Source organism: Dermochelys coriacea, chromosome 6, assembly GCF_009764565.3.
Source record: "Dermochelys coriacea isolate rDerCor1 chromosome 6, rDerCor1.pri.v4, whole genome shotgun sequence".
NCBI classification, from domain to species: Eukaryota; Metazoa; Chordata; order Testudines; family Dermochelyidae; genus Dermochelys; species Dermochelys coriacea.
In genome coordinates, this window is record NC_050073.1 from 19,044,148 (window position 1) to 19,062,396 (window position 18,249).

The window sequence follows — 18,249 nt, forward strand, 5'->3', positions numbered from 1 at the left end:
CTGAAAATCTGATGACGTTCTGAAATCAAACAACTTTTGCTTTTTCAGGGCAAAATCTGTGGTTTATGTGGCAACTTTGATGACAAGTCCAACAATGACTTCACAACAAGGAGCAGGCTGCTGGTGACCAAAGCTCTGGAGTTTGGTAATTCTTGGAAACTGTCTGGCTCCTGCCCTGATGTGGTGGAAGAGATCCTGCCCTGCAATCTGAAACCTCACCGCAAGTCCTGGGCAGAGAAGGAGTGCAGTATCATCCGGAGCAATGTCTTTAAAGTTTGTCATGACAAGGTTAGTAGAGAGGTCGGTGGCTACTACCTACAAGTGAACCTCTGTGCAAGAAGAAGGAGGAAGGCTGAATTTGCACAGCTGAGTGAGGGAACAGTTAATCATAGTAGCCTCAGAAGTTAGAAACTGTAAAGTTTCTCAATAAGGATCTCAATAAGTTTGAGATCATCAGGTCCATCCCCCTGATAAGAAGAGGTACTACACTTCCAAGTAAGATGTTCAGGCATGCGCTATCCCTTGGGATAGTCAAACCAGGGATTTGGTATGTTTTCATAGATTGGACTGAAGCATCCATTTTTTTTAGTTTGGGAGACATTCCCTGCCGTGGTATTGTTTGTGAGCCCCACAGAAGTAACACTCTGTTTAAATATAGAATGGAGATTCTTTTCTAGTGTGCAGACTGGGATCCCTATCCAGTACGTCACTGGGTTTTTATGGATCCTCCCCCTCTCCAATTTCAGATGGTGGTTCTGACTGTGGACAGACTTTAGATATTTCCATCTGTTGCATTGCATTCTCCTTGTTTTAAGTGATAATTGGTATCAATCAGCTCATAGTTTAAGCATGCTTACATCACCCTATCTCATATTAAAATGCATCCAAATCATAATAACAAAACACAGTGTTCTAGGCTCAAGGTATACATAGTGTTATGTAATTTATTTAAGCCATGACCCTCAATTGAAGTGTAATAATAATTTAACAATAATAATAGTTTGCACTTACCAGAGTTTTTCAAAGTGCTTTACACACATTATAAGTATAGGAAGAAGCACAAAGAGTAGTGATTCCTGTTGTTCTAGCATATTCTTTTATGCCCCTTTCAGTGGGGGCATAAAACCCAGTCTGGGTTCTCCCTCTGATCATCCAAAGTGGAAAAAAACATTTGCTAATGTATGATAGGATGGACCAACACTAGGCAGGTATAGAACTGTCTCTGCTTCTTCTCTGCTACCAGATGGTATGTCTGGCAGATGTACACCACCTGGCTGGTTAACTAACTGAAGAGAAAATTTCATTGACTTCAATCAAATTTTCTTTTAGATCAGCAGTAGTATCAGCAGCCATAAAGTACAGTAGATTGGAGAAGGTGATACAGTTAGCAGATTAATTCACTTTAAAGAAGAAGAAAAAGAGAACCTGAGTGAGGTACTTATGGCACCCTGAAGAGTGTCCAAGCTAGGCGCTTGTAAAAGGAAGATAATTTAAGTGCAGGGATTTTTTTTTTGAAAGCTGAAGTATACTATCCTAATAGCAGATAGGTTTAGAAGGGAGGCTTAACAAAATTGTTTTCAGAATGTGGTTATGTTTAGAAGAGCAGTTGTAAAAATGACCTCAAATTGTCTTATTTTTATTCTCCATCAGCAACTTCCATGTCCAAATAGTTCAGTTTGCCAGTCAAACCACATTTTTTTCTAATCACCAGCTTTGTAAATTCAATAAAGTGTTTCTTTATACTTTGTGCATCATATTTATTGATAAAGAGTCTGGATTCAGAACTCAGCTGATAATTGTGTTGATAATGCAGGATGCAGAATAGAATAAAATTTTGCATTGACATTGGTACAGTGGTCCTGTGCTGGGAGTAATAATTTTTTTGTCATTAAACTAAAATGATGCATATCAGAAGATATGGTCAATGCACAAGACACTTCTTTTAGTTACATTTTCCCCCATAACCACATTAGAAGAAATTAAGATAAAGTAATGGAAATTAACTTAGCTCAGATCTGCTACCTGACAGACAGTAAGCAACTTCTGGTCTAAAGGATTTCCATCTGAGATTCCAAATTGGAAACAGAGCTCTGGTGTTAACAGCTGCCCCTTGTGTTTCCCCCACAGGTGGACCCAGCTCCATTCTATGACAATTGTATTCATGATGCCTGCTCCTGCGACACTGGTGGAGACTGTGAGTGCTTCTGTTCTGCAGTTGCTGCTTATGCCCAAGAGTGCATTAAGGCTGAAGCTTGTGTCTTCTGGAGAACTCCTGATATATGCCGTGAGTAACCTTTAAATATTCCCCACTGAGTACAACTGGACTTATCAGAACGATATCACAAAGTTTTAATCACTGCAGCAGTGTGTTGACACAGGATTGTATGCTATGGCCCACAGTGGAAAGGGTTCATCATCTCAGTATAAGCAGCTGCCCATTTTTGTAATAATGAGTTCAGTGTATTTAAATTGTCACTGTGGGTTGATCCTTAAATGACATTTCAAATGATCCTTCCCATTCTGTGTGCCAACTGGTGGTCTGACCTTCCCAGCATATTTATCTAGTTGGCAAAATCTCCCACCCAGAATTGTTACTAGTATTTTTTTTTTTACATTTTGTGTATAGTACACTCGCCTGTGATTAGTCCCCCTAGGCCAAACTGTGTTTAAGTTATACTCATAAAATCCCATTGACTTCATTTTAGGCTGTTGTATGTGCCTCTTGCATATAGCTACTGACTCCAAAAGTCAAGTTGGGATGGTGATCATACTAAATGAGTTATGGGTAACATTTCCACCAATCCAACCAGTAGGAGCAGTAACTAAGCTTTTCACAGTGTGGACTTGTTCTTACACACAGTACATCACTTCTCATCTTGGAAATCTTGCACATTTTATTCTGCAGCCATGTGGCAATTCACACTGGTTCATAGGCCATATGGTCTGAGAAATTTGGTTTTGAATATGTTAAGCTTTCCCCCATTCACATCTTGTTATGCACCCATAAACAAGGTTCAGGTTTGAAGAGTTTGTGCATATCCATGTGGGTTTACTGGAGGAACACCATGTGACTGCTCCATATGATATATCTGGGTGAAACTTTGAATTCAGCATACACACACCATCAGCCCTAAGAGTTTGCAGATGTCCAGAGAAGTAAAAAAAAAAAAAATAAAAAAAGTAAAAAATCACAACACTTCAACAGACAGCTTGAATTCAAAATTGATTCTGAGCAGTTGTGTGATTTTAATCAAACATTTGTTTTCTGCAATAGTGGTGTTAAACGTCCCAAGTGTCAAGGGAAATATTGCTGCTGGTGCACTGTGTAGGGTCATTTGGCTGGCATGGTTAGAGGTGGGAATGGGATTCTGTTATGTCGGCTGTTTTTTTGATCAGTTTCTGTTTTCTATCAGCAATATTTTGTGATTACTACAACCCTCGTAATGAGTGCGAATGGCACTACGAGCCTTGTGGCCGTCAAATTCTGACCTGCAGGATCATTAACAATGTCACTTCCAACTTCTCATTGCCATATCTGGAAGGTAAGAGACTCCTAATTGTTTTTGTATAGCATATCATGAAGATTTAGTTGAAATGTTACTTGATGGAGTTGGAACTATTAGCTAATGAGATCTATTGATTGCCTGGCCATTCCTAAATCTATAATCATACACAAGCATTTGGTATGGTGTAACATACTGTTTATTGACATCAGTGGGATGATACTCACATGTTAAGCACATGCAGTATTTTCCTGAATTGTAGTATAAGATCGATCCACCATCCCCATTGGTCAATACCATTTTAAGAGTACCTCAAGGGGGAGAAAAGATTCTTATTGTGGTAAAGAAAAGTAGAATTTTATTGCTTAATTATTTCTTTTAAACTTTTTATTTATTTTTTCTGTGTCAGCTACACATTGCTGTAACTGGTTTCAGAGTAGCAGCCGTGATAGTCTGTATTCGCAAAAAGAAAAGCAGTACTTGTGGCACCTTAGAGACATCGGATGCATCCGATGAAGTGAGCTGTAGCTCACGAAAGCTTATGCTCTAATAAATTTGTTAGTCTCTAAGGTGCCACAAGTACTGCTTTTCTTATTGCTGTAACTGACATACTGCAGCATTCTGTATCCTTGCAAAAAGAAATAACTGATATCTCAGACATTGTAGTGCTGGTAAATATTGGCCTCTTAATGGATGGCTCAATGGGAAATATTCAGGATTTACAATGAATAACTCACCACTTTTGGAAGTGCTCATCATCCAGGGCCTCATGTAGAATCAGAAGGAGTCTTTTCATACTTCAATGGGCCTTAGATCAGGTCCCTCATGAGAATGTAATCACTAAGTTAACAGTTTTTTGTATTAATACTACAAAATGGACCCTTTGTGGTCAACAGGTTGCTACCCCAGATGCCCTGAAGAAAAGCCCATTTTTGATGAAGACCTCAGAAAATGTGTAACTGAAGTTCAATGTGGCTGTTATATTGAAAATGACATTCGTTATGAAAATGGCACACAAATACCCACAGAAGACCCTTGTCTGAAATGGTATGTGGAAATACAAAAGTGATGGAGCAATGCATATTTAGACCTTGATTCAGGAAATCACTTAAGTACATGCTTAAATCCCATTGACCTCAATGGGACTTCAGCACACGCTTAACTGCTGTTGTGAACAGACCATGCTGTCATGGTCTCCTGAATGAAGGCTGTAATATTACAGATTACCTGCAAGAACCTTGGTGTGAATTGGCCCTTCTCCATATAAATGCTGATTTTCCCCAGATGAAGATCTTGCCTTACAAAAATAGTGGGTGAGGGGAACACCATAGTTACAATACAGTTGGATTTAAAAGGAACACCATCTATTTCTACTCACATTTCTCTGTGTGCATTTTTTTACCTGCAATTGTTAGAAGTAATTCCACAGATTGCTATAACTAGGAGAGACTAGAGAAATAAAAGTACCTATATTTTTCGAACTTATTCACATTGTGAATTTAACAGGACATTGTGTATAGTCATTTTCAATTATTCACTAAAGTCAGTTGTACCTGTTGTTCATGTATGTCTTTCATATATGTCTCTTCAACAGCAGAGGAGAGATTTTTTTTTTTAAATAGGAACATGTGGCTGTAAAACTTCAAAAATTGTCAGGAAATCTCAGGAGCAGATGTAGTGCCTGAAACTATTTTTAACCCATGTTTTGAAATTGACTGTATTTCATGTTGATGATGGCCCATTAATAAATCCTTTGATAATGGCATTAAATATTACTTTTAAAATGTCATATCTGGAAATTAAAGTTAGCGCAGTCCTTACACTGTTCTAAGTGTTGCCAGATAGAATCAGCTGGGGGATCACTGGAGTACAAATGTCTCTGGCCATGTTCCCTCACACCCTCAGCCCTCCTCAGTATACCCCTAATCGGTAATAAGGATCTGTGTAGCAGAGATGGAGCAAAATGGTTTAAGGGAGCAGTGGCTGTTAGTCATATTATATTTTCCCTGCTCCTGATGGAGGATAATTAATTATCTCAAGGAAGAGTGTTTGGAGGAAGGAAAGCCAGTAGTTGTATCGGGAGGAAATAGCAATTGTCAATATTAGAGCAAACAACTGCCAAAGAAATATCCAGTCTCATGAGGTAAAGTTAGAGTGATAAAATTGTTTTTAAGTTTTTAGACTCCTAGCCCCTGCAAATAGTGTGCTATAAATTAATTGCAGGGATTCATGAGAAATTACTGCAGGGGCTGCTGTTGGTTTGCAAAAATGTTCATTTTGACTGAATTTTTTTCTTTTAGTATCTGCATCTCACCAGGAAATATTGTGTGCAGCCCTGTCCCAGGTAAATTGCATTTTATTCTTTTTGCAAACTGGAAAGGGAAAGAAAAGGAATTCCACATATCTCTTCCATCTGTCTCCATGGGAGATTTAGTAATGATTTTGAATGATTCTTTGCAGCTCTAGCCAGGATTGCACAAAAGAAAAATTGGGTAACACTTTGTAACCTCACAGTCATCACTCACACATCTAAGGATATGACAAATAAGTGAATTAGACTGATTTAAGATCAATGTGTAAAAATTGCCCCTTTCTTTTGGTGGTGTTAGAACAATGCCCCTTCCCCAATATCCTAACTATTAATTTTCAGCTCAAGCCACTTAACCCTCAAGAACATGTGATATTTTATAAAAGATTCATTATTATGTTAGATCTGCTACTGTATTAGGAAGTATTTTAGTAACCCTGCTTCTAAATGAAATTTCTATTCTTGCTAATTAGTTTATGTACCTCACCTAGATAGGGCTTTATTAGATATGTCTTAGCTTCCTCCTAAATGCAAATATAAATTAATGATGTTTGCATAGTTTAGCTTCAGGTATAGCTCTTAGAGTTGCACCTCTCACACACTCAGAAAGATCAGAAACTGGACAGTCTCTACGTAAAAGAATGAATGGACACAAATCAGACGTCAAGAATTATAACATTCAAAAACCAGTTGGAGAACACTTCAATCTCTCTGGTCACTCAATCACAGACCTAAGAGTGGCTATACTTCAACAAAAAAGCTTCAAAAACAGACTCCAACGAGAGACTGCTGAATTGGAATTAATTTGCAAACTGGATACAATTAACTTAGGCTTGAATAGAGACTGGGAATGGATGAGTCATTACACAAAGTAAAACTATTTCCCCATGACAGGTTTCAGAGTAGCAGCCGTGTTAGTCTGTATTCGCAAAAAGAAACGGAGTACCCGTGGCACCTTAGAGACTAACAAATTTATTAGAGCATAAGCTTTCATGAGCTACAGTGAGCTGTAGCTCACGAAAGCTTATGCTCTAATAAATTTGTTAGTCTCTAAGGTGCCACGGGTACTCCTTTTCTATTTCCCCATGGTATTTCTCCCTCCCACCCCACCCCGCACTGTTCCTCTGATATTCTTCTTAACTGCTGGAATTAGCCTACCTTGCTTGTCACCATGAAAGGTTTTCCTCCTTCCCCCCCCCCCCCCGCTGCTGGTGATGGCTTATCTTAAGTGATCACTCTCCTTACAGTGTGTATGATAAACCCATTGTTTCATGTTCTCTGTGTGTGTGTATATAAATCTCTCCTCTGTTTTTTCCACCAAATGCATCCGATGAAGTGAGCTGTAGCTCACGAAAGCTTATGCTCTAATAAATTTGTTAGTCTCTAAGGTGCCACAAGTACTCCTTTTCTTTTGGGAATACAGACTAACATGGCTGCTACTCTGAAACCAGAAAGATCAGATTTACCTTAGGCACTTTCATACATGTCTTAGCATGTTGTTGCTCTTGATCATTTCTTAGAAGAAAAACTTCACAGAGAAGCTCTTTCTTGCAGGCTGTCCTTCAACAACCATTCCATCCTCTACTACCAAATCCATAACCACCACCACCACTGAGCCTCCAACCACCACGCCAACAACCACTACAATTACCACTGTGCCAACATCAACTACTTCAGCAGGGACCACAACAGGTAAGAATTTAATAACAACTATAAGCTATAGGCAGAATTGCCTTAACAGCAGAGATTAGGGTTGCCACCCCTCCAGGATTGTGCTGGAGCCTCCAGGATTGTCCTGGAGTCCCCAGGAATTAAAGATTATGTCATGTGATGAAACCTCTAGGAATACAGCCAACCAACCTTGCCAACCAACGGCAACCCTAGCAGAGATTCATTTAATATGTTCTACTTTCTTTCGCCTTCCAGAATATGTCACAAAATTCTATGGAATATGGCATTATCTGAATAAAATCACTCTCTCCCACATATAAGGCTTGGGCAGGAAGCATGATTACTGCTTCCCTGGGTATGCATAATATTTATCATAATAGCATGTATTCCTCGATATATGCAGTCCTCGAATCCTAGAGGTGATTTTCTGTCCTATAGTGTGAATTCCACTGAATAGTACTGATGTTTTTATAAAAAAGACACAACCTCCAGGCAGCAAAGGTGGAATTTTAAAAATGTAGAATGTAGAATGTGCAGAGTGAGGATGAGTTGATATTGCTCATTGAAAAGAGTGAAAGGATTGTTATTGTGCCTAACCAAAGCAGGGATGGAGGAGGTTAGAGGGGGCAAAGGATCCTTGTGGTCTTATTTACACTGTGTGGTGCTGCAGTATTGTGGAGATCAAAGAGCTGCCTTTCTCCCTAGACTGTGGTTAGCCCTTCAAAAGTGCACAAAGAGGTATAGGGCTGGTGACACTGAGATCCATCATCCCTTGTACATCTGGGCAAAAGAGAACGATGTCACAAAGATCAGAGGTGTCTAATGCTGTCACTGACACTGGACATATCCCAAAGTGAGGACTATGTGGTTCTGCTGTTCTGCATCCCTCGCACAGTTCAGTGGAGCAAGGTTGCATATAGGGAGGAGGTGCTACACTATTTTGGTGGGTTTTATGTCCTCCAGTCTGCCATGTTCTCCTCCAGATGCCTAGTGGCTTTCCAGTTGAGTCAGCCAGAATGCATCTGTGGAATCCAGGCAGGTTGCACCCTCACCCTTCTGCAGCAATTGCTCTGACTTTAGTGGTCGGGATAGAATCCTTTGTGTTGTAATGAGGGATGTTCTATACAGTCTGTATTTTATACAACTTACCAAATTTTGGGTTCTCTCAGGTAGTTTATTATCACAGGAAGCAATATGTGTGTCAGGTGGCATATATATTTATTACGTTTAAATATGTTTTTATAAATTATTTGGATATTTACATCTATTTTCCCACCCCACCCAGTATCATATCCCTCAGTAACAAATACAAGTTCCACTATAAGAAGTATTGATTCCATAAAAGCATGAATGAATAGTTGCTTGGCTCTTGGCAGCCGGCCTTACTGATGATATTTTAAATATATGCATGGCACAGCGATTGCATACTGAGGCTCGGGCTTGCAATATCTCATTATGCCTCATGGATACTTCTCTATCCTGTTAACATATTACCTCAGCATAGTGTCCCTTTACCTGATGAACCACTGTAGGTCTACTTTGGGGGCTGAATCACTGCTTTATGGCAACTTCGTTCAGGTTCTTTATGCTGTACCGGTCAATTCACTTTAGCAATAACAGAACTTAGATGCAAGTGGCTGAAAAAAACAACTAACAGGAAGATGTGAGATAAAGTCAGGAGGTCCGACCTGATCTTTCTTCCTCTTACATTCCACTCTTATATGAAACTGTTTATGCTACATTTTTTTCTGTGCATAAGAAGCACCAATTCCGCATGCTCCCAGCCTGATTCTGATCTTGCACTATTTTTTGCTACTTCATTATTGACTTGCACTGAAGCACTTGTGACTTAAACTGGGGGTAGTTGAGATCATAATCTTGCTCTCATGCCAAATCTTTGTAGATTGCAGTAATTATTTGTTTTGGACCAATGAACATCCAGTGCATCACTCTTAGCACTGCTTACATCACTACCATGTCATCCATGTTTCTAAATTCTCTGCTCCATTATTGTTTTGCAGAATCAACTGTATATTGTTGTTGGTCTGACTGGATTGATGTGAGTTACCCAAAATATGGCCCAGATGGTGGTGATTATGAAACCTATGACAAAATCAGAGAATGGAACTCCTCAGCGATATGTGAGAAGCCACTAGATGTTTCATGCAGAGCTCAGAAATTGCCTGACTACCCTATTGAAGGTTTAGGACAAAAAGTGAAATGTGATGTTTCCACTGGGCTTATTTGTAATAATAGAGACCAAATCCCAGGGGACATGATGCCGATACCTATGTGCCTCAATTATGAGATCAGGGTTTACTGCTGCGGGCAAAAATGCATCAACACTACCACAACTACAACCGTCACTCCAACGACCACTGAGTCCCCAACCCCCACAACTACCACCAAGCCCCCAACACCCACTCCAACGCCCACACAAACAACCACTCCCACCAGCACCTCTGAGCCTCCAACCACCACACCAACAATCACGACAACTACAACCACTGAGTCTCCAACTCCCACAACCACAACTACTACCGAGTCCCCAACCCCCACACCCACCACAACTACCACCAAGCCCCCAACCCCCACTCCAACCCCCACACAAACAACCACTCCCACCACCACCACTGAGCCTCCAACCACCACACCAACAACCACGACAACTACAACCACTGAGTCTCCAACTCCCACAACCACAACTACTACCGAGTCCCCAACCCCCCACCCACCACAACTACCACCAAGCCCCCAACCCCCACTCCAACCCCCACACAAACAACCACTCCCACCACCACCACTGAGCCTCCAACCACCACGCCAACAACCACTACAATTACCACTGTGCCAACATCAACTACTTCAGCAGGGACCACAACAGGTAAGAATTTAATAACAACTATAAGCTATAGGCAGAATTGCCTTAACAGCAGAGATTAGGGTTGCCACCCCTCCAAGATTGTGCTGGAGCCTCCAGGATTGTCCTGGAGTCCCCAGGAATTAAAGATTATGTCATGTGATGAAACCTCTAGGAATACAGCCAACCAACCTTGCCAACCAACGGCAACCCTAGCAGAGATTCATTTAATATGTTCTACTTTCTTTCGCCTTCCAGAATATGTCACAAAATTCTATGGAATATGGCATTATCTGAATAAAATCACTCTCTCCCACATATAAGGCTTGGGCAGGAAGCATGATTACTGCTTCCCTGGGTATGCATAATATTTATCATAATAGCATGTATTCCTCGATATATGCAGTCCTCGAATCCTAGAGGTGATTTTCTGTCCTATAGTGTGAATTCCACTGAATAGTACTGATGTTTTTATAAAAAAGACACAACCTCCAGGCAGCAAAGGTGGAATTTTAAAAATGTAGAATGTAGAATGTGCAGAGTGAGGATGAGTTGATATTGCTCATTGAAAAGAGTGAAAGGATTGTTATTGTGCCTAACCAAAGCAGGGATGGAGGAGGTTAGAGGGGGCAAAGGATCCTTGTGCTCTTATTTACACTGTGTGGTGCTGCAGTATTGTGGAGATCAAAGAGCTGCCTTTCTCCCTAGACTGTGGTTAGCCCTTCAAAAGTGCACAAAGAGGTATAGGGCTGGTGACACTGAGATCCATCATCCCTTGTACATCTGGGCAAAAGAGAACGATGTCACAAAGATCAGAGGTGTCTAATGCTGTCACTGACACTGGACATATCCCAAAGTGAGGACTATGTGGTTCTGCTGTTCTGCATCCCTCGCACAGTTCAGTGGAGCAAGGTTGCATATAGGGAGGAGGTGCTACACTATTTTGGTGGGTTTTATGTCCTCCAGTCTGCCATGTTCTCCTCCAGATGCCTAGTGGCTTTCCAGTTGAGTCAGCCAGAATGCATCTGTGGAATCCAGGCAGGTTGCACCCTCACCCTTCTGCAGCAATTGCTCTGACTTTAGTGGTCGGGATAGAATCCTTTGTGTTGTAATGAGGGATGTTCTATACAGTCTGTATTTTATACAACTTACCAAATTTTGGGTTCTCTCAGGTAGTTTATTATCACAGGAAGCAATATGTGTGTCAGGTGGCATATATATTTATTACGTTTAAATATGTTTTTATAAATTATTTGGATATTTACATCTATTTTCCCACCCCACCCAGTATCATATCCCTCAGTAACAAATACAAGTTCCACTATAAGAAGTATTGATTCCATAAAAGCATGAATGAATAGTTGCTTGGCTCTTGGCAGCCGGCCTTACTGATGATATTTTAAATATATGCATGGCACAGCGATTGCATACTGAGGCTCGGGCTTGCAATATCTCATTATGCCTCATGGATACTTCTCTATCCTGTTAACATATTACCTCAGCATAGTGTCCCTTTACCTGATGAACCACTGTAGGTCTACTTTGGGGGCTGAATCACTGCTTTATGGCAACTTCGTTCAGGTTCTTTATGCTGTACCGGTCAATTCACTTTAGCAATAACAGAACTTAGATGCAAGTGGCTGAAAAAACAACTAACAGGAAGATGTGAGATAAAGTCAGGAGGTCCGACCTGATCTTTCTTCCTCTTACATTCCACTCTTATATGAAACTGTTTATGCTACATTTTTTTCTGTGCATAAGAAGCACCAATTCCGCATGCTCCCAGCCTGATTCTGATCTTGCACTATTTTTTGCTACTTCATTATTGACTTGCACTGAAGCACTTGTGACTTAAACTGGGGGTAGTTGAGATCATAATCTTGCTCTCATGCCAAATCTTTGTAGATTGCAGTAATTATTTGTTTTGGACCAATGAACATCCAGTGCATCACTCTTAGCACTGCTTACATCACTACCATGTCATCCATGTTTCTAAATTCTCTGCTCCATTATTGTTTTGCAGAATCAACTGTATATTGTTGTTGGTCTGACTGGATTGATGTGAGTTACCCAAAATATGGCCCAGATGGTGGTGATTATGAAACCTATGACAAAATCAGAGAATGGAACTCCTCAGCGATATGTGAGAAGCCACTAGATGTTTCATGCAGAGCTCAGAAATTGCCTGACTACCCTATTGAAGGTTTAGGACAAAAAGTGAAATGTGATGTTTCCACTGGGCTTATTTGTAATAATAGAGACCAAATCCCAGGGGACATGATGCCGATACCTATGTGCCTCAATTATGAGATCAGGGTTTACTGCTGCGGGCAAAAATGCATCAACACTACCACAACTACAACCGTCACTCCAACGACCACTGAGTCCCCAACCCCCACAACTACCACCAAGCCCCCAACACCCACTCCAACGCCCACACAAACAACCACTCCCACCAGCACCTCTGAGCCTCCAACCACCACACCAACAATCACGACAACTACAACCACTGAGTCTCCAACTCCCACAACCACAACTACTACCGAGTCCCCAACCCCCACACCCACCACAACTACCACCAAGCCCCCAACCCCCACTCCAACCCCCACACAAACAACCACTCCCACCACCACCACTGAGCCTCCAACCACCACACCAACAACCACGACAACTACAACCACTGAGTCTCCAACTCCCACAACCACAACTACTACCGAGTCCCCAACCCCCACACTCACCACAACTACCACCAAGCCCCCAACCCCCACTCCAACCCCCACACAAACAACCACTCCCACCACCACCACTGAGCCTCCAACCACCACGCCAACAACCACTACAATTACCACTGTGCCAACATCAACTACTTCAGCAGGGACCACAACAGGTAAGAATTTAATAACAACTATAAGCTATAGGCAGAATTGCCTTAACAGCAGAGATTAGGGTTGCCACCCCTCCAAGATTGTGCTGGAGCCTCCAGGATTGTCCTGGAGTCCCCAGGAATTAAAGATTATGTCATGTGATGAAACCTCTAGGAATACAGCCAACCAACCTTGCCAACCAACGGCAACCCTAGCAGAGATTCATTTAATATGTTCTACTTTCTTTCGCCTTCCAGAATATGTCACAAAATTCTATGGAATATGGCATTATCTGAATAAAATCACTCTCTCCCACATATAAGGCTTGGGCAGGAAGCATGATTACTGCTTCCCTGGGTATGCATAATATTTATCATAATAGCATGTATTCCTCGATATATGCAGTCCTCGAATCCTAGAGGTGATTTTCTGTCCTATAGTGTGAATTCCACTGAATAGTACTGATGTTTTTATAAAAAAGACACAACCTCCAGGCAGCAAAGGTGGAATTTTAAAAATGTAGAATGTAGAATGTGCAGAGTGAGGATGAGTTGATATTGCTCATTGAAAAGAGTGAAAGGATTGTTATTGTGCCTAACCAAAGCAGGGATGGAGGAGGTTAGAGGGGGCAAAGGATCCCTGTGCTCTTATTTACACTGTGTGGTGCTGCAGTATTGTGGAGATCAAAGAGCTGCCTTTCTCCCTAGACTGTGGTTAGCCCTTCAAAAGTGCACAAAGAGGTATAGGGCTGGTGACACTGAGATCCATCATCCCTTGTACATCTGGGCAAAAGAGAACGATGTCACAAAGATCAGAGGTGTCTAATGCTGTCACTGACACTGGACATATCCCAAAGTGAGGACTATGTGGTTCTGCTGTTCTGCATCCCTCGCACAGTTCAGTGGAGCAAGGTTGCATATAGGGAGGAGGTGCTACACTATTTTGGTGGGTTTTATGTCCTCCAGTCTGCCATGTTCTCCTCCAGATGCCTAGTGGCTTTCCAGTTGAGTCAGCCAGAATGCATCTGTGGAATCCAGGCAGGTTGCACCCTCACCCTTCTGCAGCAATTGCTCTGACTTTAGTGGTCGGGATAGAATCCTTTGTGTTGTAATGAGGGATGTTCTATACAGTCTGTATTTTATACAACTTACCAAATTTTGGGTTCTCTCAGGTAGTTTATTATCACAGGAAGCAATATGTGTGTCAGGTGGCATATATATTTATTACGTTTAAATATGTTTTTATAAATTATTTGGATATTTACATCTATTTTCCCACCCCACCCAGTATCATATCCCTCAGTAACAAATACAAGTTCCACTATAAGAAGTATTGATTCCATAAAAGCATGAATGAATAGTTGCTTGGCTCTTGGCAGCCGGCCTTACTGATGATATTTTAAATATATGCATGGCACAGCGATTGCATACTGAGGCTCGAGCTTGCAATATCTCATTATGCCTCACGGATACTTCTCTATCCTGTTAACATATTACCTCAGCATAGTGTCCCTTTACCTGATGAACCACTGTAGGTCTACTTTGGGGGCTGAATCACTGCTTTATGGCAACTTCGTTCAGGTTCTTTATGCTGTACCGGTCAATTCACTTTAGCAATAACAGAACTTGAGATGCAAGTGGCTGAAAAAACAACTAACAGGAAGATGTGAGATAAAGTCAGGAGGTCCTACCTGCTCTTTCTTCCTCTTACATTCCACTCTTATATGAAACTGTTTATGCTACATTTTTTTCTGTGCATAAGAAGCACCAATTCCGCACACTCCCAGCCTGATTCTGATCTTGCACTACTTTTTGCTACTTCATTATTGACTTGCACTGAAGCACTTGTGACTTAAACTGGGGGTAGTTGAGATCATAATCTTTCTCTCATGCCAAATCTTTGTAGGTTGCAGTAATTATTTGTTTTGGACCAATGAACATCCAGTGCATCATTCTTAGCACTGCTTACATCACTACCATATCATCCATGTTTCTAAATTCTCTGCTCCATTATTGTTTTGCAGAATCAACTGTATATTGTTGTTGGTCTGACTGGATTGATGTGAGTTACCCAAAATATGGCCCAGATGGTGGTGATTATGAAACCTATGACAAAATCAGAGAATGGAACTCCTCAGCGATATGTGAGAAGCCACTAGATGTTTCATGCAGAGCTCAGAAATTGCCTGACTACCCTATTGAAGGTTTAGGACAAAAAGTGAAATGTGATGTTTCCACTGGGCTTATCTGTAATAATAGAGACCAAATCCCAGGGGACATGATGCCGATACCTATGTGCCTCAATTATGAGATCAGGGTTTACTGCTGCGGGCAAAAATGCATCAACACTACCACAACTACAACCGTCACTCCAACGACCACTGAGTCCCCAACCCCCACAACTACCACCAAGCCCCCAACCCCCACTCCAACCCCCACACAAACAACCACTCCCACCAGCTCCACTGAGCCTCCAACCACCACACCAACAACCACGACAACTACAACCACTGAGTCTCCAACTCCCACAACCACAACTACTACCGAATCCCCAACCCCCACACCCACCACAACTACCACCAAGCCCCCAACCCCCACACAAACAACCACTCCCACCACCACCACTGAGCCTCCAACCACCACACCAATAACCACGACAACTACAACCACTGAGACTCCAACTCCCACAACCACAACTACTACCGAGTCCCCAACCCCCACACCCACCACAACTACCACCAAGCCCCCAACCCCCACTCCAACCCCCACAGAAACAACCACTCCCACCACTACCACTGAGCCTCCAACCAGCACACCAACAACCACGACAACTACAACCACTGAGTCTCCAACTCCCACAACTTCACCAGAGACCCCTACCATCACCACCACAGCAACAACTACCCCAGAGACACCTACCACCACCACCACAGCAACGACTACCCCAGAGACACCTACCACCACCAGCACAGCAACAACTACTCCAGAGACACCTACCCCTACCACCACCATCACCACCACCACCACAGCAACGACTACCCCAGAGACACCTACCACCACCACCTCAGCAACGACTACCCTGAAGACACCTACCACCCCAGGAACAACTACCCCAGAGACACCTACCACCACCACCACAGCAACGACTACCCCAGAGACACCTACCACCTCTACCACAGCAACAACTACCCCAGAGACACCTACCACCACCAGCACAGCAACTACTCCAGAGACACCTACCCCTACCACCACCATCACCACCACCACCACAGCAACAACTACCCCAGAGACACCTACCACCCCAGGAACCACTACTCCAGAGACATCTACCACCACTAGCACAGCAACAACTACGCCAGAGACACCGACCACCACCACTACAGCAACGACTACCCCAGAGACACCTATCACCACCCCCACTGCAGCGACCACCCCAGAGACACCTACCACACCCACAGCAACAACTACCCCAGAGACACCTATCACCACCACCACAGCAACGACCACCCCAGAGACATCTACCACCACCACCACCTCAGCAACAACTACCCCAGAGACACCTACCACCACCAGTACAGCAACAACTACTCCAGAGACACCTACCCCTACCACCACCATCACCACCACCACCACAGCAACAACTACCCCAGAGACACCTACCACCACCTCCACCACAGCAACAACTACCCCAGAGACACCTACCACCACCTCCACCACAGCAACGACTACCCCAGAGACACCTACCACCACCTCCACCACAGCAACGACTACCCCAGAGATACCTACCACCACCTCACCAACGACTACCCCAGAGACACCTACCACCACCAGCACAGCAACAACTACTCCAGAGACACCTACCCCTATCACCACCACCACCACAGCAACAACTACCCCAGAGACACCTACCACCCCAGGAACGACTACCCCAGAGACACCTACCACCACCACCACCTCACCAACGACTACCCCAGAGACACCTACCACCACCAGCACAGCAACAACTACTCCAGAGACACCTACCCCTACCACCACCATCACCACCACCACAGCAACAACTACCCCAGAGACACCTACCACCCCAGGAACGACTACCCCAGAGACACCTACCACCACCACCACAGCAACGACTACCCCAGAGACACCTACCACCACCACCACCACAGCAACAACTACCTCAGAGACACCTACCACGACATCAGCGACTACCCCAGAGACACCTACCATGACATCAGCGACTACTCCAGAGACAACTTCAACCCCAGCCATACCCCCATGTACTTTACCTAATAATAATACTACTATTCAAGTAAGTAAATTTCACATTTTTATTATTTGTCTGTGAACGGAGACTATATTGTACAACTCTATATGCAATGTAGAGGATGCTATCTTGTGGTGATATTTTAATTCGTTCATTAACATAGTGGTCCTCTGTTATGCTGGGTATATAAAGATTTTTCCATCTATTATTAATTTTAATAGTCATATTAATTTCTTGGCTATTTTCATGGCACTCAGTGACCCTTTCTCTCATTATGGTAGCTTAGACACTCATAGAATTCTTTGAAATAAGCTCTCAAGCAGCATTTCTTCAGGGGATTATATCACAATGCAGAGCTGTGAAGGAGCTTTGGTGAAAGGGTGACCACAAGGTCTCTTACCAGAAGCAAATTCCACCCTCCATGCCTTCCTCTTTATCTTTCTAGTATTTGTCAGAATGATTATGCCAAAGTACTAACTCATTTACCAATCCAAAACAGTCATGAACTGTATCCCTGATTAGATTTAATGGGCCATATCCTGAATAGCATAGAGAACGTGTTGAAAACCTGGAACTCCCACTGAAGTCATAGCTCAGCCCCTCTCTAGATTGGCCAATAACTTCTCAATCTGTAGCTCATGGCTGCTCTCTTCTAAACAGTTGAAAATGTCTTGCTCTAAAACAGCCTTATAGAGACAGCAACCAAATGCAGCTGCAGGGAGACAAAAATAATCAAGCTGTGACATACTGACAATGTAACATCATCCTGTATTGTCATGG

General features: G+C 42.6%; 1 protein-coding gene across 1 annotated transcript in view; it reads left to right on the forward strand.

Annotated features, from left to right (window-relative positions):
- MUC2 (mucin 2, oligomeric mucus/gel-forming) overlaps nt 1-18,249 on the forward strand; it is a 64,268-nt gene that overhangs the window by 31,161 nt on the left and 14,858 nt on the right. The window contains 10 exon segments of the mRNA XM_043516367.1: nt 49-288; nt 2,128-2,284; nt 3,414-3,542; nt 4,400-4,550; nt 5,010-5,067; nt 7,332-7,503; nt 9,504-10,186; nt 10,189-10,366; nt 12,366-13,229; nt 15,230-17,514. Coding sequence (XP_043372302.1) covers nt 49-288; nt 2,128-2,284; nt 3,414-3,542; nt 4,400-4,550; nt 5,010-5,067; nt 7,332-7,503; nt 9,504-10,186; nt 10,189-10,366; nt 12,366-13,229; nt 15,230-17,514 — 4,917 coding nt within the window.